This window comes from Aspergillus fumigatus, chromosome 1 (assembly GCF_000002655.1).
Source record: "Aspergillus fumigatus Af293 chromosome 1, whole genome shotgun sequence".
NCBI classification, from domain to species: Eukaryota; Fungi; Ascomycota; class Eurotiomycetes; order Eurotiales; family Aspergillaceae; genus Aspergillus; species Aspergillus fumigatus.
In genome coordinates this window covers 627,418-652,394 of record NC_007194.1, presented here as the reverse complement: position 1 = coordinate 652,394, position 24,977 = coordinate 627,418, and the positions used below count along the sequence as shown (strand labels likewise).

The 24,977-nt window shown below is 49.2% G+C and overlaps 8 protein-coding genes across 8 annotated transcripts; 5 read left to right on the top strand and 3 right to left on the bottom strand.

Annotated features, from left to right (window-relative positions):
- Nucleotides 1-50: 50 nt before the first annotated feature.
- Nucleotides 51-1,723, top strand: AFUA_1G02200 (F-box protein). Its single transcript, XM_744877.2, has 2 exons — nucleotides 51-334; nucleotides 401-1,723. The coding sequence occupies exon 2, from the start codon at nucleotides 417-419 to the stop codon at nucleotides 1,488-1,490; it is 1,074 nt and encodes a 357-aa protein (XP_749970.1). The 5' UTR covers nucleotides 51-334; nucleotides 401-416; the 3' UTR covers nucleotides 1,491-1,723.
- Nucleotides 1,724-2,154: 431 nt separating this feature from the next.
- On the bottom strand, nucleotides 2,155-4,082 carry rab11 (Rab family GTPase). The gene is made up of 6 exons (XM_744876.2): nucleotides 3,992-4,082; nucleotides 3,776-3,910; nucleotides 3,692-3,704; nucleotides 3,197-3,586; nucleotides 3,051-3,131; nucleotides 2,155-2,997 (listed from the first exon to the last, which is right to left on the bottom strand). The coding sequence occupies exons 2-6, from the start codon at nucleotides 3,794-3,796 to the stop codon at nucleotides 2,870-2,872; spliced, it is 633 nt and encodes a 210-aa protein (XP_749969.2). The 5' UTR covers nucleotides 3,797-3,910; nucleotides 3,992-4,082; the 3' UTR covers nucleotides 2,155-2,869.
- A 77-nt stretch (nucleotides 4,083-4,159) lies between these two features.
- AFUA_1G02180 (uncharacterized protein) lies at nucleotides 4,160-8,594 on the top strand. Its single transcript, XM_077803784.1, has 4 exons — nucleotides 4,160-6,193; nucleotides 6,322-7,476; nucleotides 7,533-7,864; nucleotides 7,918-8,594. The coding sequence occupies exons 1-4, from the start codon at nucleotides 4,586-4,588 to the stop codon at nucleotides 8,492-8,494; spliced, it is 3,672 nt and encodes a 1,223-aa protein (XP_077659957.1). The 5' UTR covers nucleotides 4,160-4,585; the 3' UTR covers nucleotides 8,495-8,594.
- A 267-nt stretch (nucleotides 8,595-8,861) lies between these two features.
- Nucleotides 8,862-11,066, bottom strand: AFUA_1G02170 (putative ATP-dependent Clp protease; the record flags this gene model as incomplete). Its single annotated transcript, XM_744874.1, has 3 exons — nucleotides 8,862-10,261; nucleotides 10,315-10,604; nucleotides 10,840-11,066. The coding sequence occupies 3 exons, from the start codon at nucleotides 11,064-11,066 to the stop codon at nucleotides 8,862-8,864; spliced, it is 1,917 nt and encodes a 638-aa protein (XP_749967.1).
- A 554-nt stretch (nucleotides 11,067-11,620) lies between these two features.
- On the bottom strand, nucleotides 11,621-12,675 carry AFUA_1G02160 (FAM207/SLX9 family protein; the record flags this gene model as incomplete). Its single annotated transcript, XM_744873.1, has 2 exons — nucleotides 11,621-12,169; nucleotides 12,523-12,675. The coding sequence occupies 2 exons, from the start codon at nucleotides 12,673-12,675 to the stop codon at nucleotides 11,621-11,623; spliced, it is 702 nt and encodes a 233-aa protein (XP_749966.1).
- A 74-nt stretch (nucleotides 12,676-12,749) lies between these two features.
- AFUA_1G02150 (glycerol-3-phosphate dehydrogenase family protein) lies at nucleotides 12,750-14,659 on the top strand (the record flags this gene model as incomplete). The annotated part of the gene is made up of 4 exons (XM_744872.2): nucleotides 12,750-13,045; nucleotides 13,113-14,245; nucleotides 14,307-14,358; nucleotides 14,425-14,659. 4 exons carry the CDS (start codon nucleotides 12,750-12,752, stop codon nucleotides 14,501-14,503), a joined length of 1,560 nt encoding a protein of 519 aa, XP_749965.2. The 3' UTR covers nucleotides 14,504-14,659.
- Nucleotides 14,660-15,201: 542 nt separating this feature from the next.
- Nucleotides 15,202-20,096, top strand: AFUA_1G02140 (putative glycogen debranching enzyme Gdb1; the record flags this gene model as incomplete). The annotated part of the gene is made up of 2 exons (XM_744871.1): nucleotides 15,202-15,419; nucleotides 15,476-20,096. The coding sequence occupies 2 exons, from the start codon at nucleotides 15,202-15,204 to the stop codon at nucleotides 20,094-20,096; spliced, it is 4,839 nt and encodes a 1,612-aa protein (XP_749964.1).
- Nucleotides 20,097-20,472: 376 nt separating this feature from the next.
- AFUA_1G02130 (putative DUF221 domain protein) lies at nucleotides 20,473-23,152 on the top strand (the record flags this gene model as incomplete). The annotated part of the gene is made up of 4 exons (XM_744870.1): nucleotides 20,473-20,646; nucleotides 20,703-20,867; nucleotides 20,930-22,097; nucleotides 22,152-23,152. The coding sequence occupies 4 exons, from the start codon at nucleotides 20,473-20,475 to the stop codon at nucleotides 23,150-23,152; spliced, it is 2,508 nt and encodes an 835-aa protein (XP_749963.1).
- Between the last annotated feature and the right edge of the window lie 1,825 nt (nucleotides 23,153-24,977).

Sequence of the window (24,977 nt, the reverse complement as noted above, 5' to 3'; positions counted from 1 at the left end):
GCGGGGTGTATAGTTACTTATAAACCGGGGTTGGACATCCTGGAGGGACACTCCGACTCCAACTTTCTCCGTCCACCATGGCGGCACATTTGCCATCCAGCTGTTCGCAGCTGTGGGATACTCGTTTTGCATCACCTACGATATTCTTCAGTATGCTTGCTCTATATCAGATCGCTTCCTCTTCTGTCAGCCCCAACGGCGGGGTTTGCACCTAACTAGATACCCTTATTTGCGACGGCGGCGGCGTTGACTCATTGATATCACGACGCTGTCAAGGTTGACGCTTCTCCGGTCTTCAAACATACCGTGTCCGTAACTATTAAGAAGTTTTCTAGTAGGTAGCTCTGACATTACACGCTGCTGTTCCCATCCGCTGTGCTGACATATTACTTGATAACAGAATATACACCCTACCGATGGATCGCCTGGCGACGGAGCTCTTGCTCCATATATTTCGTTCTTGCGAGAGCGTTTCCGACGTTCTCAATCTTGCATCGACCTGCCGAAGGCTTCGCCGTGTCTTCAACCAGTCCCACAAGCTGCAAATTCTTATTGATGTCGCGGAATTCGAGTTTGGGCCTCTAGATGAGATCATCCAGCTCGTAACACATAATGCAAGTCAACCAGCACACATCCCCCGCCGAGTTCCCATGTCCGAGTCGCTTCTCCGACAGGTAGTGCAGGTCGGACTCGTCGCACGGAAATGGGAGGCGATCTACCCGGTCAAGAAATGGAAGGTCGACTTCGAGAATCGGCGTTCCCTGACTGACGATGAACGGTTTCGGTTGCGCCGTGCTATTTATCGCCTTTGGCTATATCATCGCGCTTTCCATACTTCCAACTTCGACCGTTTCTCGCGTAAACTTCGGCATGTCATCTCTGAGCGTGCACAACTTCTGCACAACTGGTCTACAGTCGAATTGGCAGAGGTTGAGGATATTCGGCTGATCATCACCGACATCGTGCAAAATCACATCTGTCCCAGCAACGGGACTATACAGCGGAAGTTCCGCAAGCGGTATCCTGAGAGCAATCACCAGCTGTCATTTGATATTCATCTGAACTACCCGAGAACGAGTACCCCTGCAGGACTACCCGAATGGCCGGACAAGGCCGACCACACAGTCAACCATTACTTCTATTCCGCTCATCCTACAAGTATCACGGAATCGCCAGCAAAGTATAGATCGAGATTTCGCAATGACTTCTTTCACGATCCTGGCTTCGAAGGATGGGGAGACGAAATTCCCCATTATTACGTAGTCCAGGACATGATGAAGCTTGACCCCGGGCAGGTCCTCTGGTTGCGCGAACATGCGCCCATGAAGGAGCAAGTTGAAGCCTTCATACGGTCCTTGGGCGATTGGTTCCGCGATAATGGAGAGACATTCGGAGATACTCTTCAGTGGGTGATGAATGAGCGCGGTGATGACATTGAGGAGTTTAGGGCTGCTATAGCAGATCGGGAACTGGGGATCGTGTGCCCTTAGTTCTATTTAGACTACGTCATGTATAACATTATAGAGACTGGAGAGTTGAAGCAGTTGAGGGTTTTCATATATCAGGTGCTCTCTATTCGAGGTGTCAATCTATGAAGCGGTTCGGAGCTGAGAATGTCTGACAATGCTAGTAATTTATGAACCTAAACCATCGCAGATTCATGTAGACACGTGCGATCTTCCCTTCAAGTCATGTGTCCTTAGTAATAATATCCTAGCCTCGCAAAATATCTAACACCTGTGTGCCCAACATTACAGTAGCACCTGCCGCCGAGGCTAACCGCATCTGGAGACAAACATCGAGTCTGGACTTTCCCATCCTCTGACCGACTCGCTTACACCACCCCTGAGAAGAGAAACGAACACGCCAACCTCGCTCTAGATAAGCCAGAAGTGTCATGAAACTCAAGCGGACTAGTCAGACTTATGCGCACGAATCAGCAATGCGCAGGTGGGGAGTCCGCTATGGACTAGAATCCTGTCTTGGTCAAGGGCCTAGCTAGTGTCGGGATCGGGGTTGAAGCTTGAAGTGAAAATCGTCTTTTTTTGCAGACGATGATAAGCTTCAGTGGTGACTATTGGACTGCTATGATTGCCATGGCAATAAACTACATGAGAGGTACGGAGTACTCCGTGGTGTAATCTGATTAAACAAGGCCAGGGCAGAAGCGGTCATCGGGGAATTTCAGTGTTGTCCATAGCTTACTGGGCGTCGCGTGGGTCGCTCCACAGTTTAGGAAGGTGGAGCCTAGGTCCACAGCATGTCGATGCTAATTTACAGTTTAGCTCTAGCCAACAGCTGAAGGCTCGCAGTCGCAACGAAAGTCACGTTGTGATTACGGTTCAAAATGCCCCGATAATCAATATTTGGTGAAAACAATAGTAGAGAATTGTGAGGTAACGTTGCAATGACCATTTGAATCCATATCGCCTGACCAATGATTGCATACAACCCACCCATCCTCATCGACGCCTGTGACCAGCACAACCTTCAAAGCGACCATCATTGTCATGCCAAGGACAAGCGAACGGGAAGGGATGAGGAATCTAACGAAAAACAGCCGTGAAAGACAAGGGCAGAAAAGGGAAAGTGACCAGAAGAAGGAAGAGTCAATTTCGTAGTTAGGGCGAATAAGGACAAAAAAAGGGGGGGATAGAAGAAGTCGACAAAATAATGTCCTGGGAGTAATGATCGCCTACAGTGCCCATGTCCCTGAATTGCCATTCCCAACATTCCTCTTGTGTATCATATCCGTGGAGGCTAAGTAACAGACAAAAAGAAAGATCAAGACCATTCAATTATCACATTGCAGAGTAAAAAGTCGTTCCGACAGGCGTGGCTTCCTTTACAGCAGCAAATTCAGCGATTTTTAACAGCAGCCTTGCTTCGACTCAGTATCCGGAGCCTTGCTGACTTCAATCGTGCGGCCGCTGCTGAGGGGGGCTTGTCCGGAGTCACCATTATCCAAAGCCTTGCTGGAGACGATGCGGTAAATTTCTAGCAACATGTGAGTCCAGTGGGACAAGGGGTCATGAATAGAGGGAGCGAACCTGTGAGGATGTTTTGAAAAGCAAGCTCAACATTGCTTGCGTCAAGCGCAGATGTTTCGATGAAAGAGAGGTTGTTCTCGCCTATTGTGTTCCGAGCAGATGTCAGTAAATCAATCCCTGAGGAGCTGCCTGGACAACAAACGTACTCGCAAATTGCTTAGCCTCATCTGTTGGCACGGCGCGAAGGTGTCTCAAATCACTCTTGTTCCCGACAAGCATGATGACGATGTTGGAGTCGGCGTGATCACGGAGTTCCTTCAACCAGCGGTTGACATTGTCGTAGGTCTGGTGTTTGCTGATATCGTACACAAGAAGGGCACCGACGGCGCCACGGTAATAGGCAGATGTAATGGCACGGTAGCGTTCCTGACCGGCAGTATCCCAGATCTGCGCCTTGATTGTCTTAGAGTCCACCTGGATTGAGCGGGTTGCGAACTCGACACCAATGGTAGACTTGGAGTCTAGGTTGAACTCGTTGCGGGTGAATCGACTCAGAAGGTTGGACTTGCCAACGCCGGAATCGCCAATAAGGACGACTGTTAAAACGGTCATCGCAGATTAGTTACGAGCTCTTTTGAGGGGAGTAGGCTGCTGAAAACATGAAACTTGCGGCGAGTGCGCGGGGAAAGTGGCAACATTACCCTTGAAGAGAAACTATCCCAGATGCTCAGATTAGTGAAATGGAAATCTTGGAGCAGATAGCGATGGATAAACGAGTCACTCACATCATATTCATCGTTAGCCATGGTTGGTAAGTAGTATGTGAGCTAGGACGCTCTACAAGGAGATTCTGAGGAGATTCGACGTGGCCGACTGGAGGTTGGAGGAACTCTAAGGGATAGTGGGACCAAATTAAAGCCCTGGGGGCGTAAGACGGTCAGTTCTAGAATCGATAAACAGCCTAGAGGCAAAATAGGCCACAGAGAAAAAGTAACACTCACAGGGGAAAACAGAGCAAAGTGGAAAGAAGGATAGGAGTTATCCTGATGCCTCTGGGGATGAAAGCGTCCTTGTCTCCCTCCTGCTTCCCGTGCTTGTTGCGGTGCCGAGTTGACGCTGCCTGTTCGGGACTAGTAATATATCACGTGACCACTATCTCTACCTAGGCTGCATAGGTTGTTTGCGTTGATCTGCAGCAGAAGATGCAATGAGGTTGAAGGTTTCTCATCTGTTGAACAGAAAGAAAAGTCCTTTAAGAAGCCACTCAGAAAAAGGGTCCTTCTCTGATGTGCTCGGTGGCATTTTCCGTTGTATTCTCGGTCGAACCTCTCTTTCCCGCTCGATTCTCTACTTAATGGTCTGAAACACCCAAAAGACCAAATACTTTACAGCCCATGAGACTTCAGAACATCATGGTAGACTCTATAACTTCTCCGTGACATCTTCTCACCAGGATTGAACTACGGCCATCCTTTATCAGATCATCTTAATATCGATTCTTTTGGGCCCTTCTAGTCTTATTGCCATCGCTCTAGATTTCCATAACTCGCTTCTGTATGCTCAGATAGGAAAGACCATTTCAGCCTGATGTCGACATGAGCGACGATGATGATATCTCGATTACGTCAACTGCACCCAGTGAGCAGGAGTCTGAGTATGAAGTTGAAACTATCTTGGCTGAGCTCGAATTTGACGATGGTATCAAATACTTGGTGAAGTGGGCCAATTACCCTATTGAAAGATGCACATGGGAACCGCCCGAATCCTTTTGCAATGAACAGACATTGATCGACTGGAATAAGAAGAAAAACTCAATTGCTGAAGGGAAGCGTCCGGCATTCGATCTTGTCAGTTTTGAAAATCATCTAGCTGCCCTTGAGAGGGCGAAACATGACAGGAAGCAAAGGAGAGCCGCAAAGAGGAGACGCCTGGGTCTTGACGGAGCCCCGCAAAGTCATCCTGCTGCGGAGAGTCCTTCGAGTAATAACGTGCCTGACCCAAGAATTCCTGGTGATACTGGTTTCAATGATATCGAAGTCGACAGATCAAAGGCTTCATCCGGACAAACTCCCCGAACGAACGCCAGCACAGGAAGTGCGCAACTACAAACTCAGCAACTTCCAAAAAGACCACCTCCACCTGTTTTATTTGGAACTGCTCCGGCTCCCACGCGCCCGAAAAGGATGAACAGTTCTGAGACGCCAAAGCTGTTCAATTTGTCGACGAGATGGAAGTACGAGAAGGCGAAAACTTATGAGCCACCTCCTGATGTGAACAAGCTGCAACTCATTCGACCATCTGACTGGCCAGCCAGGACTGGGCTCACCGCGACAAAGACAGGGCTGTACAGCGTCAACCGGCCTAGCACGGAGAATGACGCCAATACCGCAAGGCTCGGATCTCATAAGGTGGTTTCACCCACGCGGGATGACTCAAGGTCGGCGAAGCTAGGTACTTATGACGTTAGCTCGCCAAATGAGAGTGACTTGAGTAGCGTAAAGGCTGGATCGCACGACCTTAATTCATCGAAGCAATCCAATGCAAGTCTGGTGAACCTAGGCCTATATAATGTGAGCTCTCCTAAGTCGGTTACTTGGGGGAGACTAGCCACGAATAACGTCAACGGGTCACATGGAATCAGTGACAGTGCTTTGGATCCACAATCGCAAGATGTTAGTTCGCCAATGGACCTTGATTCGGATAATGAGACTCAAGGCCAGATTAGCCAAACTCGGGAGGATTGGGCCCTGAGTTCACCGAAACGCGTACAGGATGGGTCATACAAGCCGAATGACAGCATCCCAGACACATACAGACCAGCGTGCGGTGCGGATACATGGATACCGGCCCGTCCACTGCAAGATAGCTGGTGTGCAAGCCATGACAGTGTGAAACCCGATACCATCCCCCCAATCCATCGCCAGGAACTCGAAGACTATCCGATACGCAAGCTTCCAACAAGGGAACCAAAACCGGGCGCCTACATCGTCAAGAGCCAACAACAGTACTTCTGGAACCCGGGTGAGCTCCTTGTCTATCTTTATTACGGCCTTGAAAAGAAGGAAATCGGTTCGGCCAGGCTATGCGGTCTGAGTCCTGAGAGTCGAAGCAGGCTCATGTCTACCAAAAGGGGCAGCCGAATCAATATCTGGTTTCAACATACGTGTAACCTGGAAGAGTATAATGTCCTATGTGAGAACACGGTAAGTCAATTTTTTCCGACTTTTCTTCCCATTCGCTCCTCTGAACACTCTTTCAAATTTACCTTCTTCTGCTTTGCGGTCTGGTTCTGTTTACTCCCGTTGAAACGCTTGTTGCTGATCGGGATCAGAGAAACAATCATAAGTACTCCGATGCTTGGTTAGAAGGGTTCGATGATACAGAGCCGAGCATCTACAGAATTGGGGAAGAACTTCGTCGCAATGAGCTTGTGGCCATATCATATCCAGCTCCAGACAGCAGAATGTCGAACGTGTTACTTGCCTATTCCCCGAAGTCGTCAGACTTTGCGTTTCTCAATGCAGATTCTGCCCATTTTAGAACCTCTGAGGACGTTTTCCTAAATGTCGCAGTCCGAAGCCAGTTGCGAGGGTTTGACACCATCACTGCTCGGCGTGAAAGGAAACGGCTTCATGCTGGGTCGCGCAAGCCAGTACCCTTCGCGCTCATAAATACCTCAGATCCTCCAAGCAGAGCTACTCCCACCGGGGCTTTGGCTACTCGGCCACGTTCTGTGGGCGTTCCTGATGTTTCTGCTCCGGAAGCCGCGAGACCTGTCAATGACATGTCCAACCATCCCATTCATATATCGAGGGATAGCGATGTCTTGCTACCAAAAGCATCTGCGGCGCCAGACGTGGCAAAACCGTCCGATGCAGCAAATCACTTAGGCTCAACAAACACAACTAGTGTAACCCCAGAATTATCAACTCAACACTCTGGCGCAGACAATTTGCACGCGGCACCCCAAAACACTTTGCGAGAATTAGAGCTTGTGAATGTAGCTGTACAGGACCCCGCACAACAAACCGGCGAACTATTATCAACATCGCAGGTTCCATTGCCGAAACACAGAACTCCGCAAGCAGCAACCGAGACTTCACCTATAACCTCTGAGGCTCGAACAGCGCCAGAGGCAGCCCCTGGGTTTCCTCGCCTCGGCAGGCACGACGCGAGTATGGCTCAGTCTATTGCAGGCAATGTTAAATCGCCGTCGCAGCCGTCTGAGAATATTCTTGATCTGGATGCGGTCTTCAAAGAACAATTTGGTGTTACTTATGATCTCCTGGCGACTGTGAACGATGCTGAGAAACCTACGAAAGCTCAAGTATTTTATTTGATGTTTCCTGCCGGGTCCGAAGTAGTGCAGGAAGAGTACGAAGTTATGCATGAGTTTCTGAGAAGGCACAATGCTGTGACTTATTCAAACCGCCTTCCGGAAGATTGGGAGAGATTTGCACGCACTATACACAAAGGGGTTGTCTTGGTCAGTCAGGAAGTACCATTTACTAATAATCCAACAGCTGCGCTGACTCAGTGAAGGCTCATGAAAGCTTTATGAATTACCATGCCCTCCCTTTCATCAAGGACCTGATCCATCGAAATGTCAGCTTCTGGAGCCTTTCTTTAAGAACGCCACTACAATACGCTGACCACCCCACGTATTTCCAACGCCTATTCCCTCATGGTGGTGTCATCCTCATCACAGAAGACTTCATGCTTAGGGACCCAGATGCCACACTCATCATCCTGGCGTGGTTAAAGGATTGGATAAAGCAGAAATTTCCAGGGAGTTGGAAGATCATGTTCCGTCCAAATATCCTGGACTGGCTCCTGAAGCAATCTGAATCGAAGGATCCATTCAGGCAGGGAATGTAAGCTCCTTCTGTAGCCTTGTCGCTTTCTCCCTTCTAACCCGATAGCTCAGATGGTTGAGCATGTATGCTCTAATCCTTCAGTTGAACAGTCGTGTGGCAAGCACAGAACGGACAAGTGGAAATAATCTCAGCGGCGCCAGTGGTGAGCACAACGAAGATCCTGTGATTTCACTCGACGCCATCCCACTCTATGGGTCTCCCACCGAAGATGATGATGCGGATATACATAAAGGTCTCACGCAGGAGCAAAGGAATGCGGACCACCTTGGAGAGTTCTTTGCCGGTTGGGCAATAGTCAACAACCACAGGTTCAGGCGGTTCGTCATGCTCACGGCAGTGAAACCTCTACCGAGATGGGAAGCCTGGCAACATATTGAGATCAGATATGGCGCAAAAGACTTTATGAAGACCTTCAAGGTGGAATACAAGACGTACTGGGACAAAGTGAAGCCTAGGCTAGGGAAACCAGGTCTGTCATCGGAGGCGAAGTCCCAGAACCACAACCCTGCCTATACTCCGCGGACACCTGGAGCGAATGGTCCTTCAGCCGATGGGTTGGATGTTTCGAGGGCTGGCGAGTTTTCTCACGGTCCTTCGAGGCTGAAATACCCTCAACCATACCAATGAACTGAAAAAGCTCTACTTTTGCTCTATGCCTAGACAAACTGTTTCATAGTCCCCTATTTTTTGTGTTTTTGTGGGTTTTTTTTTTTATTTTTTTTTCTTTGCCCTTTGGTTCAGATACCCATGTAGTACCAATGTTTTACATTGAAAGCCAACAGAACAATGGCCAGTGCTCAGAAAAACAATGAGGAGAGGCAAGATCCCTATACTTCGCTAGATTCCAGAATTCTCTGAACGCCGTACGTAATTAACATAAAAACCCAAACCGCTCGCTGCTTGAAGTTTGCCTGGTCAGTTCCATCGCGTGGCGCCGTCGAATATATAATCAGAACTCGCTTAGACGACCGTCACGTCACACAGCATATCCCGCCTAAAATCCTGCTGCACGAGTCCGGTACTCTCGAAAACTGGCAATACTAGGTTGATTCTCAGACCCTTGACCCTTTGTTCTCTTCTCTTTCTCGCCTTTCTCCCTCCGCACCTTCTCCTCCCACTTGCTCTCCTCGGCTGCAATCAAGGAATGAAAACGGCCACCCTGGCCTCGGGAAAGGTATATCGGTCTCTCCTTACGATCTGCTACAGCCTCCGTAATGAGCACAAACTTGACACTTGAACCAGGTGTCTCGAACATGGCATCGCTTAGAATATTTTCCATCTCCGTGCGGAGGGCGCGTGCCCCAGTTCCCATTGCAAAGGCATTGGCAGCGACCTTGTGCAGGGCCGGGGTTGTGAAGCGAAGCTCGATGCCCGAGAGGGAGAAGAGAGTGGTGTATTGCGCAAGCAGTGAGTTTCGGGGTTCTGTTAGAATCCGGACAAGTAAGGGTTGAGAGAGGGCTGATAGTGCAGCAGTGACCGGGATACGGCCTATTAATTCTGGAATGAAGCCGTAGTTTTGCAGATCTGTGGGGTTGAGGAGGTCCAGGGCGTTGAAATAGGGTGGTTCACCGTCTGGTGATGTGGGTGAAGCTGCTGTGAAGAATGGCAGGTGTTTCTTGTACAGAGCTTCCTCTTCGGATCCCGGTAAGATGGGAACAGGCTGGTTGGGTGTAGTGGCGAGCGGATCTCCGGGTCGATGGGTTGGACTCGACTGTGAGCGGACAGGTTGGCCGAATCCCATTGACCCGTGTGATATGCGGTCCATGATGACCTTATGAAGCCCCACAAATGCACCTGAGAATATAAACAGAATGTTATCAGTGCGCACATTGTATATTTCCCCTTTCTGGGGGGCGTTGCCTGTAGGAGATTGCGAGAACGGCGAATTTCCGAAAGGGTTGTTTGATGGATATGAGCTCGGGGTGCCACTTGTTCTGTGAGCATTTCTCTCCTGCTTCGCTTGAACTTGGACTGTTGTGCCCTCGATTATTTTAAGCAGTGCCTGCTGCACTCCTTCCCCACTGACATCTTTCCCATGACTGACTTTTGCGGCCGCTATTTTGTCCACTTCATCCAGCACGATAATCCCCCGCTCGGCCTGCTCCACGTCGTAGTTCGCAGCCGCGAGGAGCCGGTGAACACATACCTCGGCGTCCTCTCCGATATATCCTGCCTGCGTGAACGGCGTACAGTCAGATATGCTGAATGGAACCGAGAGAACTCTTGCAAGCGTTTTGGCCATCAGTGTCTTGCCCACCCCCGATGGTCCCAGTAGGAGGATGTTGGATTTCTCCAATTGAAGTGGAGACGAATCGCTAAGAAGTGCTTCATTGGACGTCGTCGACTTGGGACTAGTGGGTAAATGAACGGTGCGTTGCTGTCCTGGAAACTCGTCTTTTCAATGTTTAGCGTACTTTGAGAAGAATTCCAAGGGACATAAGGCTTACCCTCTGCAGGATGATGCTCCAATGCTTCTCTCCGGGCTTGCCTTGCTAGCAATTCCGCCTTCTCTTCCTCCCTTCGCTGAAGCTCTTGCACTCGCTGGTAATGGTTGAATACAGCGACACTGAGAATTTTCTTTGCTCGATCTTGTCCAACCACAAACTGATCTAAATATTGTTTCAAGGTCTTGGGTGTTATGCGAGGAGCTCCAAACGCTGGAGTGGACCCCAGAGGGCCAGCGGTTGGTAACCCAGCTTCATAGATGCTAGACCAGGGCTGGTTTGTAAAATCCGATCTATTAAACTCAGAGTAAGTGGGAAAGGATTTAGCAGTAGATGTAAACCCGCGATTTGCCCAACAAGTCTGGCAGATAGCTACATGCCGATAACGGAGCAGTGAACTGTGATGTGCTCTTGAAGCACATTTAAGGCCATGAGCGCGGATCGGTAGTCGCAGCATCACCAGGCACCAGAATATTTAAATAGATCTCAGGAAGGATTCCAAAGTAGGTAAGTGTATCGAAGGCCAACGCAAGTTTAGCCCTTGAAATCTGGCGAAGCAGCGAGGATGACGCTGATAAGATGATGGGGATTGATAGCTTTCCCCGCAGCACGTGAGTGATATATCGGCCGACGGTATCCGACGGGCCGTCACAGCTGGTCACTCTACCCAAGAAGATGGCTCCATGCAAGTCTGAAAAGGCAGTGAAAGGCAGCACAGATGAGTCCAAGAAGGAAAAGGAAAGGTTCCTACACATGATCCGGTGGTCAAAGCGAAGGTGAAGCCACATATTCTAAACTGTGTCAGGAGGAAAAGAACCCCAGTAGCTAGACGAATCATTTCTATTATTTCAGAAGTATTCTCGACACTATCTCGTAGTGCCATTTGTCATTGCGTGTAATGACAAATATGTTCAAGGTTGGCTAGAAATGCAGCCGACGCACTGATTCAAGATCCAGCAGAATCCCAGGGTGCTGCCCAGCACTGAGTCTCAAGGGCGAGGCTTCGGCGATTCAAGGCTTAAGAGACATCGCCCTGAGCTATTTCTAGTGTGGATATGAGCTTTACTTTATGAGCACATCCCATGGAACCTGAGCGACGCCCGGTTCGACAAAGCAGCACTTCCACCGACTGGGCGATGAAAAGGCGTCCTCGAACAGCTCGATCCCGGTCTTATAGGGCATGGCCTCTATGATCAGAATAGGTCACAGTTTCGGGTGGAGGTCGGTCGAGGTTCTCATCTGTACAGAACACGACAGATGTAATTAGCCAAACACCCTTCTGTAGAATATCGAGGTATTTAACGTGCGCTCATGGCTTCGCCTTGAAAGCGGGCTGCTGCTCCATTGTCTGTGAGATAAAATTTCGCAATGCTGCCCACCGATTCGAAATGGAGCTGGCTTCATTTTGAGTCTCTGCAACGGGTTGCACATTCGTCTGAATTGTCGCCATCTGAGCCATGTTCTTTGCGAAGCGATCCCGTTCCACCTTCTCTAGCTTCTGTCTGCGTTTCATCGCACCTGGCTTATGCTGCAAAGTTTTCTGCTTGATGATGTTCACTTGACTGCTGGAATCATTTTTCTCCGTTTCTGTTTCAGGCAAGGCATCGGCAAGCGACTCGAGATTGGCAACGAGCTTCTTTGATGCGCGACGCCGTTTGGGGGTCTTTTGGGAGCTTTTCTCAATCTTTGATACGAAGCTGGCATGCTTGATTATACGCTTATCTCTTTTCGTTGTGCGAAAGTCGTCTTCAAAATAAGCCGACTTGGTGGATGGAACGGCACCTTTTCCGCCAGAGAGTTTGTTGGTGGCGGCGGTTGACTTCTTGTTCGGGCGGATGGGAGCCTTGAGGTAGCATACCTATTAGAACATGTCAACTGGGGGGGACAAGAATCTTACCATGTTGAAAGCAAGAGGATTGTGTACCGAAGAGTACCAAGCAAACTATGAAAAAGCTGGGTGTCGACGGTCATCGCAGCTGGAATTATTTTCTCCCTGCTAATCCTGTTGTGGACTAGTGTATATAACCCCGACGTTCTCGATAAGCCCCTCATTCACCGCCCAAATGATTACCTCAACAGTGCGTGATTTTCCCCCTTTGAGTGCGACCTCAAGTAGTCCCCAGTCTAGTAGTCCGGATAAACCTCCTCCGTCTGCTTTGGTGTGCCCCTAACAGATAATCACTACTGGCTTAGCCAACCAACGAGACGTACGGCTACATAGATAGTAAAGTACTTTTCATGCCGACCGAAAAATTGAACACTATCGACTTGCGAAATTTCGATTTCCCTTAGCACCCTAGCCGCCGACTCGGAATCGGGACAAGAAGATCCACATTCACGGGCACCAAACCCGCCCTTGTCCATTTCGGTCTTACATCAGAGAGCCACCACAAGGTCTCTGATTGAAAGATTTGCCATTCGCCTGCAGAGGTCCTTGGATGCTGTCTCCAGCACGCCTTTTATCTTGTCGGACCTGCTTTCCTGAGTCTCGTGCCACTGCTGTCTTGCCTCGGTCCCCGGCTTCTCAGTTCCTAACCACTCGAATCATAAGAAAAATTTCGCCTCTGTCGATCAGTTCAAGGGCTTTTAAACCGCTAACTCTCAGTTCTGCTCGGTTCATGTCTGGGAGCAGTATCAGATTCACATTCAACAATACGGTCGAAGCATCCAAGATGGGCTCCCTATCACCGCACCTCCGGAAGCACAAGGTGGCCGTAGTTGGCTCAGGGAACTGGTATGCTTATGACTGCTGGTTGCAGCTCGAATGCGAAACTGGAAGCTGACTCCATCTTCTTGAATAGGGGTACTGCTATCGCTAAGATTGTCGCTGAGAATACCGCCAGCAACGACTCCCTCTTCGAGAGAGATGTTGAAATGTGGGTATTCGAGGAGAAGGTCGAGATTCCCAAGAATTCCCGGCACTACGACCCATCTTCGCCCTTGTGTCAGGGTCCCCAGAATCTGACCGAGATAATCAATAAGACACATGAAAATGTCAAGTACCTACCCGGAATTGCCCTTCCTGAGAACATCCACGCCAACCCGTCTGTGGTGGATGCTGTGAAAGACAGCACCATCCTCATCTTCAATCTCCCTCACCAATTCATCAACAAGACCTGTGAACAAATCAAGGGCAAAATTTTACCCTATGCCCGCGGTATTTCCTGTATCAAGGGCGTCGACGTGACCGAGGAGGGCGTCAGTCTGTTTTCCGAAACTATCGGCAAGACCCTAGGAATCTACTGCGGCGCGCTTTCTGGTGCGAACATCGCCAATGAGGTTGCCCAGGAGAAGTGGTGCGAGTCGAGCATCGCTTATGATCCCCCACACCTGGATTCTAAGGCCCCGTCTCCGAATCGATCCCCCTCTGCATCCACTGTGGATGTAGTTCACTTTGAGCACAAGGATGTCTCTGGCCAGCTTTCGCAGGTTAAACTGCAGCCACTACCGTCCGAATATCCGCCAATTGACCACACTGTCCTGAAGACCCTCTTCCATCGCCCCTATTTCCACATTAGGGTAGTGAGTGACGTTGCAGGAGTCTCTCTGGGGGGGGCTTTGAAAAACATTGTTGCTCTCGCTGCGGGATGGGTTGATGGCATGGGCTGGGGTGACAACGCCAAAGCTGCAATCATGCGAGTTGGCCTTCTTGAAATGGTCAAGTTCGGTGAAAAATTCTTTGGTGCCACTATCGACACGAGAACTTTCACCGAGGAGAGCGCAGGTGTTGCCGATTTGATCACAAGCTGCAGCGGTGGGCGTAATTTCCGCTGCGCCAAACTTAGCATTGAGAGGAAGCAGCCCATCGACAAAATCGAGGAAACGGAGCTCAATGGCCAGAAGCTTCAGGGTACTTTGACCGCCGTTGAGGTGAACAAGTTTCTGAAAAAGCAAGGTCTTGAGGACGAGTTTCCTTTGTTCACTGCAGTTTATCGTATGAGCCCCTCTCCTTTCTGTGCTGCATTATTCGTTCGCAATTACTAACCTGGTGGTAGGCATTCTTGAGGGCTCCATGTCTGTTGAGTCTATTCCATCTTATATTGAGCGGTAAATACCTAGGACCCGATGTCATGTCTTTTTATTTTGTGCTCATGCTTCTCTTCCTTGTGACAGCAAACCGAGTTCTGTACCTGACGGAGTGGATGGAGTTAAAGGTGGTGGCGCCAGTCAGGCTGTCATGGCCAGGTTATGATAGCCTGCTTTGGGGACATGGAAAAACAATATCGTTTCCTTGGGGGCATTCATTGTTTCATCTGGTAAATGATTTGTCACTGTCTAATTTCAGCGCATAGAACAGATTGAAGTTGAGCGTAGAAAGCAATACAGTTCAATTCTAGTCACCTTCGACTCCATTTCTCGACTGTTAAGACTGGAAATCTCAATCACTTGCTTCATATTATTATTATCATTATTATTACTATTATCATGACATAATCGCATAGAGTCCTGGTTCATTAACAATCCTAAACAAGTATCTAGGGAGTGAGTTCTACTTCGAGGAGGTCCGTGGATCGAGTTGTTTCGTTCCAGACCCAACCCTGTGGCTTGAATTATTTCCCCCCGCTGCCAGGGAATGGCTGGATGCATGATGTCACACGGTCCCCCGCGGGGCTTGGGTGACTTTCAGATTTCAGGCACATCCGTGGAATCGTTGATAAGCTGCACCCATCCTTTCTCCCCCAATTGACTTCCTACTTGTATCTCTTTCGATTTGCTCGTTGCTATTAATCTGTTTGCGGTGTTCCTCGGTGGCTTATCTCGGCTCATCAAACCAGATCGGTACTCCGACAACTCTCGGCAGGCCAACATCGGAGGCTACCCCACGGAGCGACTGTTCTGTTAGGGTATTCGGGATCAGCAAATACGATCTCGAAGTTACTGTCAGAAGTAATGGCCTCTCCGCAGCAGGTTTACTTGCTCCCTTTGAAAGATGATGGCTCTCCAGATGTGCCTGGGGGATACATATATCTCCCACCGCCCAGTGATCCTGCATATCTATTGCGTTTCGTGATCGAGGGAAGCAGTTCCATTTGCAGGGAAGGAACACTATGGGTGAACATTCCTGAGGCTGGCAAGCCATTTGATCGCTCGGCATTTCGGAGCTTCAGGTCAGAAGAAGCCCTGACCCGAAGAGAAGCCCGTCATATGCCTAATTAAGTCGCAGATTGGAGCCAGATTTCAACAAGAATATTCAATTAGATGTTCCTGTTACCTGTTCTGGATCCTTTGTGTTCTATACCACATTCACACCCCTACCTCAATTCTCTGTCGACCCTGTTCCGACCCCTGAACCAGCAAGAACACCTGATTACTACGTCGATGTCGCACCTAGGTTGACCCTTCGTGGTAAAGATTTGCCTCTCAATGCGCTCTCTATATTCTCCGTGTTGTCGAAATTTATGGGCAAATATCCCACGGATTGGGACAGACACTTGAATGGTATCAGCCAGCGCAACTACAACATGGTGCATTTTACACCGTTGATGAAACGCGGAGCTTCAAATTCTCCATACAGTATCTTTGACCAGTTGCAGTTCGATGACGGTGCTTTTCCCAACGGTGAGGTAGATGTTGCGCAAATGATCTCGAAAATGGAGAAGGAATATGGACTTTTGTCACTGACCGATGTTGTGTGGAATCACACTGCTCATAATAGCAAGTGGCTCGAGGAGCATCCTGAGGCTGGTTATAGCGTGGAGACTGCACCATGGCTTGAGGCAGCTTTAGAATTGGATACCGCCCTATTGAAGTTCGGTCGGGACCTTGAGGAACTAGGGTTGCCCACTGAATTTAAGACCGTGAATGACTTGCTAGCTGTCATGACCGCACTACAAGAGAAGGTAATCAGTGGCATCCGTCTCTGGGAGTACTATGTCATTGATGTCACAGCAAACGCTGGGCATATCCTAGAGAACTGGAAAGCTTCTGAATTGAAACACTCCGCGTCCAAGAAATATGCGGAAGTGGATATCAGCGGATTCAAAGATAGGCCTCTGAAGCAGCAGGCAGATCTCATACGTCAACATGCCATTCCCACAATCAAGCAGGTTTTGGGACGGTTCGGCAGAGCGCTTGACCCTGAATTCGGGTCTCTGGTCTTGACTGCTATGTTCGGGAAGTATGACTCTTCAAACTCCGATATTGCCTCGATTGAGAAGGCGCTGGTAACTATACTGGATGAGGTCAATGTGCCATTCTACGAGGAGTACAATGCAGACGTCTCTGAAATCATGAATCAACTGTTTAACCGAATCAAGTACATCAGGATTGACGATCACGGTCCGAAACTTGGGCCTGTCACGGACGAAAATCCTTTGATTGAAACTTACTTTACCAGGTTACCTCTCAATGATATCACAAAGAAGCATAGTCCCAAAGCACTAGCCCTTGTGAACAACGGCTGGATCTGGAATGCGGATGCTATGCGTGATAATGCTGGTCCTGAATCAAAAGCCTATTTGCGTCGTGAAGTCATTGTTTGGGGCGATTGTGTCAAGCTCAGATATGGCTCATCTCCTGAGGATAATCCTTTCCTTTGGGACTATATGGCCAAGTACACCCGCCTTATGGCCAAACACTTCTCCGGCTTCCGGATCGATAACTGCCACTCAACGCCACTGGCAGTTGCAGAATATCTGTTGGACGAGGCGCGTAAAGTCCGACCAAATCTTACAGTCTTTGCCGAGCTCTTTACGGGGTCCGAAGAAGCGGACTACATCTTCGTTAAGCGGCTTGGTATAAATGCTTTGATTCGTGAGGCTATGCAAGCCTGGAGTACTGGCGAGCTAAGTCGGTTGGTCCATCGTCATGGCGGGCACCCCATAGGCAGTTTCGATGTTGAGCTGCCGTCAGCGGGAAGCAGTCATGCAATTGCCTCCGCCGGGGTCAACCAAAACCAGGAAAAGATTTCTCATATTCGTCCCTGTCCTGTTCAAGCACTTTTCATGGATTGTACACATGACAACGAAACACCAGCACAGAAACGTGATGCAAGAGACACGTTGCCCAATGCTGCTCTGGTTTCGATGTGCGCCTCTGCCGTCGGAAGCGTCATGGGCTATGACGAGATATATCCCAAACTCGTGGACCTTGTTCACGAAAAGCGGCTATACTTTTCGGAGTTCTCGCAATCGGCCGAGGTTCGTCATGACTGCGAAAGAGGCGGAATTGGGGGTGTCAAGAAGCTGTTGAATGAACTTCACGCGATGATGGGAGTGGAGGGATATGATGAAACGCATATCCACCATGACGGAGAATACATCACCGTTCACAGAGTGCATCCCAAAACGCGCAGAGGAATTTTCCTGATCGCTCACACTGCTTTCCCAGGACATAGTACTAATGCGGTTCTTGCGCCCACTCATCTCGTTGGAACGCAGGCCAAGCACATCGGAACGTGGAACCTGGAAGTAGACGCAAGCGATAGCATGAGAGCAGTAATCCTATCGGACAAAGATCACCTGCGAGGACTGCCTAGTCGAATTCGGAAATTCGAAGGCACAAAGGCCGAACAGCAAGGCGATGATACCGTTATTTCAGTTCTCGATACGTTCGCTCCAGGATCTATCGCACTCTTTGAGACATCCATCGCCAAGGCTGAGCATGCAGCAGGTTTGGAGAATAACATCACTGAGGGAGTAGACGAAGCTTTTGCAGAGCTTAGTCTGGTCGATCTCAATTTCGTCCTTTACCGCTGTGACGCGGAAGAAAGGGATTTGAGCGGTGGCCAGGACGGGGTTTACAACGTCCCCAACCATGGACCGTTGGTCTACGCTGGTCTTCAGGGATGGTGGAGCGTCTTGGAAGATATCATCAAGTACAACGCACTAGGCCATCCACTTTGCGACCATCTCCGTCACGGCCACTGGGCCCTAGATTTCATCGTCGGGCGCATGGAGAGAGCCGCAAAGAAGGAAGGATACACTGCACTGGAGAAGCCTGCTAAATGGTTGCACGAGAAGTTTCAGGCAGTCCGTGATTTACCAAGCTTTCTGTTACCGAGGTACTTCGGTATCATTATCCAGGTAGCATACAATGCTGCTTGGAAGCGTGGCATTCAGCTGCTGGGGCCCGATGTTCGGCAGGGACAGGAGTTCATCCATCAATTGGGCATGGTTAGTGTGCAGGTAACTGGCCTTGTGAAATCCGCATCTCTTTGGCCTACAAAGACTGTCCCCAGCCTTGCAGCTGGTCTTCCGCATTTTGCAGTGGATTGGGCGAGATGCTGGGGCCGTGACATCTTCATATCCCTTCGTGGCCTCTTTCTTTGCACCGGCCGTTTTGATGACGCCAAGGAGCATATCCTAGCATTTGCCAGCGTGCTCAAACACGGCATGATCCCGAATCTCCTAAGTAGTGGGAAGTTACCCCGGTACAACTCCCGGGATTCCGTGTGGTTCTTCCTCCAGGCCATCCAAGACTACACCAAGATGGCACCCAACGGCATTGAGATCTTGAACGAGACGGTTGCCAGACGTTTTGTGCCTTATGACGATACCTGGTTTGCGTATGATGACCCTAGGGCATATTCAAAGCATTCGACTATTTCGGAGGTTATTCAAGAAGTGCTCCAACGACACGCGCATGGATTGTCATTCCGAGAGTACAACGCTGGGCCCGATCTCGACATGCAAATGAAGCCGGAAGGCTTTCAGATCGATGTCAAAGTCGACTGGGAGACGGGAATAATCTTCGGTGGTAGTCAACACAACTGCGGTACGTGGCAAGACAAGATGGGAGAAAGCGGAAAGGCGGGAAACAAGGGCGTGCCTGGTACGCCTCGCGATGGTGCCGCAATCGAGATCACCGGGCTGCTTTATAGCGCTTTGACTTGGGTCGCCCGCTTGCATGAGCGCGGGCTCTACCCACACGATAAGGTTGACATTGCGGAAGGGAGGTCCATTACTTTCAAGGAATGGGCGGCGAAGATCAAGCAGAACTTTGAACGCTGTTACTATGTCCCAGAAAGCCCCGAGGAAGATGGTCAGTATGATGTTGACCCCAGCGTAGTCAATCGCCGGGGTATCTACAAGGATCTATACAAATCCGGCAAGCCATATGAGGACTATCAGCTCCGCGCCAATTTCCCCATTGCCATGACCGTGTCTCCAGACCTTTTTACGCCGTCAAAAGCGTTGGGAGCTCTGGCTCTCGCAGACTCTGTCATTGTCGGCCCCATCGGTGTCGCTACTTTGGATCCATCCGATCTCAACTATAATCCAAATTACAACAACTCGGAAGACTCGGACAATTTCGCGACTGCCAAGGGTAGGAACTACCACCAAGGACCCGAATGGGTCTGGCAGCGGGGATTCTTCCTTCGTGCTTTCCTGCACTTTGATCTTGAGCGCCGGAAGACAGCAGAGGAACGGACGGAGGCGTATCAGCAAGTGACTCGACGCCTAGAGGGTTGCAAGCGCGCGCTGAGAGAGAGTCCATGGAAGGGCCTCACAGAGCTTACAAACAAGAATGGGGCTCACTGTGCAGACTCTGTAAGATGCTTACCCTACTTGCTGTACTTCCATACGAGAAAGCTGATGCAATTCTGCTATAGTGTCCCACTCAGTCATGGTCGGCAGGTTGCTTACTTGACCTATATTATGACGCCTCCAGACATGGAATTTTGTGAGAGAAGCTTTGATATTGATGATTTGTTGAAGAGGATTGGATATACCGTTTGCATATTTAAAGTAGATAAAGTTATGATATCCGTATACCATAGAAGATACTCTCAGTCCCATACGTTTATCTCATTCATGGAAGTTGTGCACTATTTGTGTGCATAGTAGTTACGTGGTTACGAACACCATCTGCTGACTAAGTAGCCTGCACAACTCATCCTCCCGACTAGTACAACTTTGGCGATGGCTTTGTTTGAGCTTAAAGAAGCCCAACGTGATTCAAAATCTCAGAGATCCTCGATACGGCAGCTAAGACGCAGGCGACTACTCCTCAGTGTTTCTTTACCAGCACCATTTCTCTGCAGAGCGATTGCATCCCTAGCCAAACCGCAACATCGTGTTCTATACGAAACTCCACCCCTGACGTCAGTTCTCGTTTGCCCAAACCACTTCCGTTGGGACACAACCACGTGCCGGATGCATACGTGAACGCCACCATTGAGACATACATTCAGCACACGCTTGGTGCATCTCGAGAGCCATGTCTCTCACAGAGTCCGCCGTGACGGCTCTGGGAACGGTCGCGGCAGCAACAGCTGTTGAGACCGGGGACCATGGGCGGAGATGGACAGATCAGACGAAGAACCAGCGGGATACATACACGCAGCTTGTGATAAGTCTGGTGCTAGGGCTCAGCGCGTTCATGTCATTCTGTGTATGTTGAACTGATCCTTGCGTCCAAGTTACTTCCTAATAGAGCATCGCGAATAGATCTTACGACCGAAGTGGAGGGAGCTGTATGCTGCGCGGAGGCGACAGCGCTGCGCTGCTTTTCACTTGCCCGAACTCCCTGACACCTTCTTTGGCTGGATGCCTGTTCTGTTTCGGATAACGGACGAACAAGTACTCAATTCTGCGGGGCTGGATGCGTTCGTCGTAAGTTCGCTACTGGTTTTGAGTCCATGATGTTTATGGCTAACAGAAAACCACCGGGATAGTTCCTCTCGTTCTTCAAATTCGCAATCCGGTTTCTTAGTATTGTCTTCGTGTTCGCCGTCATTATTATTGGCCCAGTTCATTTCAAGTATACCGGCAAATATGGGATGCCGGATTGGGATCATGACGATGGCGATGACGGGAAGGACGGAAAAAAGAAGTTGATCTCGGACCCGAACTATTTATGGATGTATGTGGTCTTCACGTATATCTTCAGCGGTCTGGCGATATACATGCTTCTTCAGGAGACGAACAAGATCATCAGCATCCGACAATACTATCTTGGCAGTCAGACCAGTACAACGGATCGCACTATCCGTCTTTCAGGCATACCCAAGGAATTGGCATCTGAAGAGAAGATCAAGGAATTCATGGAAGGGTTGCGTGTTGGAAACGTGGAGAGTGTCACTTTGTGCCGCGACTGGCGCGAGCTTGATCATCTGATCGATGAACGCTTAAAGATCTTGCGAAAGTTAGAATGGGCCTGGACCAAACATTTGGGGTACAAACGACCAAAACACTCCGAAAACTCGATTTCTTTGACGCGCCAGCAACCTCGAGGTTCCAGTCTGTTGTCGGATGGGGATAGCGAGCACACACAGCTTCTTTCTGAAAGTGGGAGGGCACATATTTCTGAACATGTCCAGAGGCGACCAACCATCCGACTTTGGTACGGGCCGCTGAAGTTGAGATACAGGAACGTCGACGCGATTGATTACTACGAGGAGAAACTTCGAAGGATAGACGAGAAGATCCAGGCTGCTCGTGAAAAGGAATATCCACCCACGGAAATGGCGTTCGTGACAATGGAATCTATCGCTTCATCTCAGATGGTCGTTCAAGCGATTCTTGATCCGCATCCCATGCAATTGTTCGCAAGGCTGGCACCAGCCCCAGCGGACGTTGTTTGGAAGAACACCTATGTTTCTCGCCCCAGACGGATGATGCAGTCATGGTTCATTACAGGGGTTATTAGTTTCCTGACTGTTTTCTGGTCGGTGCTTTTGATTCCCGTCGCTTATTTGCTGGAACTCGAGACTTTGCATAAGGTGTTTCCTCAGCTTGCTGAGGCCCTGGCTCGAAACCCTATTTTAAGTTCGCTGGTGCAGACAGGTCTTCCAACCTTGGTCCTCTCGCTATTGACGGTTGCTGTCCCTTACCTATACAATTGTATGTTTACTTTTTTCTTGGCGGTGAGTGCCTGATAAACTGACCATAATACAGGGCTCTCGAACCAGCAGGGTATGGTGTCGCGGGGCGATATCGAACTCTCTGTGATATCGAAGAATTTCTTCTTCTCATTCTTCAACCTCTTCCTAATCTTCACTGTTTTCGGTACAGCGACAACATTCTACCAGTTTTGGGAAACGCTTCGAGACGCTTTCAAGGATGCAACCGCCATCGCATTTGCTTTGGCCAAGTCGCTCGAGTCTTTCGCTCCTTTCTACATCAACTTAATCATTCTACAGGGTCTGGGACTATTTCCCTTCCGACTTCTGGAGTTCGGAAGCGTTGCATTATATCCCTTCTTATTCCTCAGTGCCAAAACACCGCGCGATTATGCTGAGCTGCAAACCCCCCCAACGTTCAGCTATGGATATTCCATTCCGCAGACAATCCTTATTTTGATTATTTGCGTGGTATATAGTGTTTTCCCAAGCTCCTGGCTGATCTGTCTTTTCGGGCTGGTCTACTTTACTATCGGCAAATTCATTTATAAATACCAGCTACTGTACGCTATGGATCACCAGCAACACTCTACCGGACGAGCTTGGCCGATGATCTGCAGTCGAGTGTTTTTGGGCTTGATTGTCTTCCAGCTAGCCGTTATCGGCGTACTCGCTCTGCGCAGAGCGATAACTCGGTCGTTGCTGCTTGTACCCCTTCTTGGGGCGACTCTCTGGTTCAGCTATTTTTTTGCGCAGCACTACGAACCCCTAATGAAGTTCATTGCATTGAAGAGCATCGACCGTAATCGTCCTGGTGGCGGAGATATCTCGCCTTCCCCATCGTCGACCTTCTCGCCTCCTTCTGGACTTGAGCGTGACGCTCTTCCCATACAGATCGGCGGACAACAACTTGGCCTGAGATTGAAGAAGTATGTCAATCCGAGTCTCATTTTACCTCTGGATGATGCGTGGCTTCCAGGACATTCTGCTACTCGTGAATATCAGGGGGCTTTTGACGCGCATGAGACACGTAACGGCAATGGTTCCGCAGTCTAACCCGGTCAGCACTGTCGAACCTTCCGGGCTCGACTGGGCTTCCATCGACTCATCTGAGGAGCCAAAATGCACAGCTTCGCTTCTTTTCTTGCACTTATAGACGCTATATCATATGTAATGTTCACCTCATCATCCCAGCTCTTTCCCGATTTTGTTTCAACCTTCATGAATTCATGGTGAATGACCGCGATACCTTTCTGTGAGATTATGGACACTCTAATGATTTCTGGTGGCTATTTGTTATCATGCTTTATGCAAGACTCATGCTTTGATGTTGCTTTTCCAGTTTCTTCAATCTAAGTGTTCTGACTGCAGCGATCCACTCTCTACGCACACTATCTAGACAACTGTACTGTACTAGTTATTGCTTGTTCGTGTTAACCACATGCTCTTATCACTTGCTTTTATTTTTTCATATATGCTGGCTCTTAGACCATTTCAGTTGAGGTCTATCTCGCTGTCTGTTACTCCTCCATCAGAAGTTTCCAGAATAGTCTTCTAGGCTAGATGTAACATTACTACTCGAAGCCATGGTGTAGGAGGATTCTACACTGCCACATGTACCTACTCATTCGGTGGAATGACGGCGAGCAACTTGAAGCCCTCAGATGAAGTCTGACTGTCCACACCCCAAATGAACAGATACGGTATAATATTTTTGATTATACCTCAGAGAGGCACTCGCTTTGAGTTTGACGCTAACGTCGCGCACTCATAGGTATAGCGAACTGAGACATGGCTTCTGACTATTTTAGGAGAATTCTAGGCAATGCAGAAAGTGAACTATGGGCAATTGTCGCATTCCTTCGGCTTCTACTAGTGGAATCTTCCATTGATCTAAGGTGCCTTTCTGCGCAGCGGGTAAACCAGGGTATGAATAGAATGGTTTGATTCTTCCAAAGCGTTATGCATAATCGATGAGAGCATTATTCAGTTTGATAATGCAAAAAACATGATTATTGGCTTATTGAATGGCTGAATGAATGGAGTTGAGTTCCACTCTCGCATATCTACAAAATATTGTACCTATCTTGGCCGATTTTGTATACAATAGATAGACGCAATGCCTAAAGTCCCAGCCGTTGAGGGAGAGCACGTGGACAAGCCGTGTGAAATTCCAGAACCATCGCTGCAGCATGCACAATATCAGGCCATCATAGGCAATACAGTTTCCAACCTCCTGTCGATACAGTGTGACTGTGATATGGGGATATAATGACTCTGTTCTAGAATATGCCAAATGCGATCAAGTGATCAACAATGGCTCCAGGTGTCGGGATGGTCTAGACGGCCTTGTTCTGGACCATTATTGTCTTGACTTCAACTAGCCTCATACCCTCCCGATGTGCATACTTACGTCCGTCCAAGTTTACGCTGCAGTGTCCTCGGGTAATTCTCGCACTTTGATCGCTGGGATGGTCAGGCATTGATTTGCCATCTCGAGGTTGATTTGTGGCCCCTGAACCAAGTTATTCGCTCATCGGAAGCATACCAGCAAATCATCGCCGTTCACGACTCAATCAAGATGGTACGGAGTTCTTTCCATCAATTATTTTTTGCCAGTCAGGTAAGCTGATTAGAGGAGATTTGCAGGAAATTCGGATTAGATGCGTGCAGGTACAGCGACGCAGATTATTAGGAAGTGATGAATGAGCTAAGTTGATCTATTTTTCGCCTTCTACGAGACCCGCCCAGGACCGCCCTAGCCTTCCAGTTGGCCTTCCCGACTATCTGAGTTTTGGGGTTTGCCGAGTACTGTGCTGATTCGCCCCAGACAGCTCTTCCATGATTCATCAAACGCTTTCCTGGGATGAGCGATGCAACC

Bases quoted from the DNA above. Each gene is read 5' to 3' on its own strand.
- AFUA_1G02200 (XM_744877.2), top strand. From the start codon at position 417: ATGGATCGCCTGGCGACGGAGCTCTTGCTCCATATATTTCGTTCTTGC.
- rab11 (XM_744876.2), bottom strand. From the start codon at position 3,796: ATGGCTAACGATGAATATGAT. The intron at 3,132-3,196 runs GTACGTTTGTTG...GGAACACAATAG, and splicing joins TGAGGCTAAGCAATTTGCGA to GCGAGAACAACCTCTCTTTC. The intron at 2,998-3,050 runs GTTCGCTCCCTC...ACATGTTGCTAG, and splicing joins TTTTCAAAACATCCTCACAG to AAATTTACCGCATCGTCTCC.
- AFUA_1G02180 (XM_077803784.1), top strand. From the start codon at position 4,586: ATGAGCGACGATGATGATATCTCGATTACGTCAACTGCACCCAGTGAG. The intron at 7,477-7,532 runs GTCAGTCAGGAA...GACTCAGTGAAG, and splicing joins TACACAAAGGGGTTGTCTTG to GCTCATGAAAGCTTTATGAA. The intron at 7,865-7,917 runs GTAAGCTCCTTC...CCGATAGCTCAG, and splicing joins GATCCATTCAGGCAGGGAAT to ATGGTTGAGCATGTATGCTC.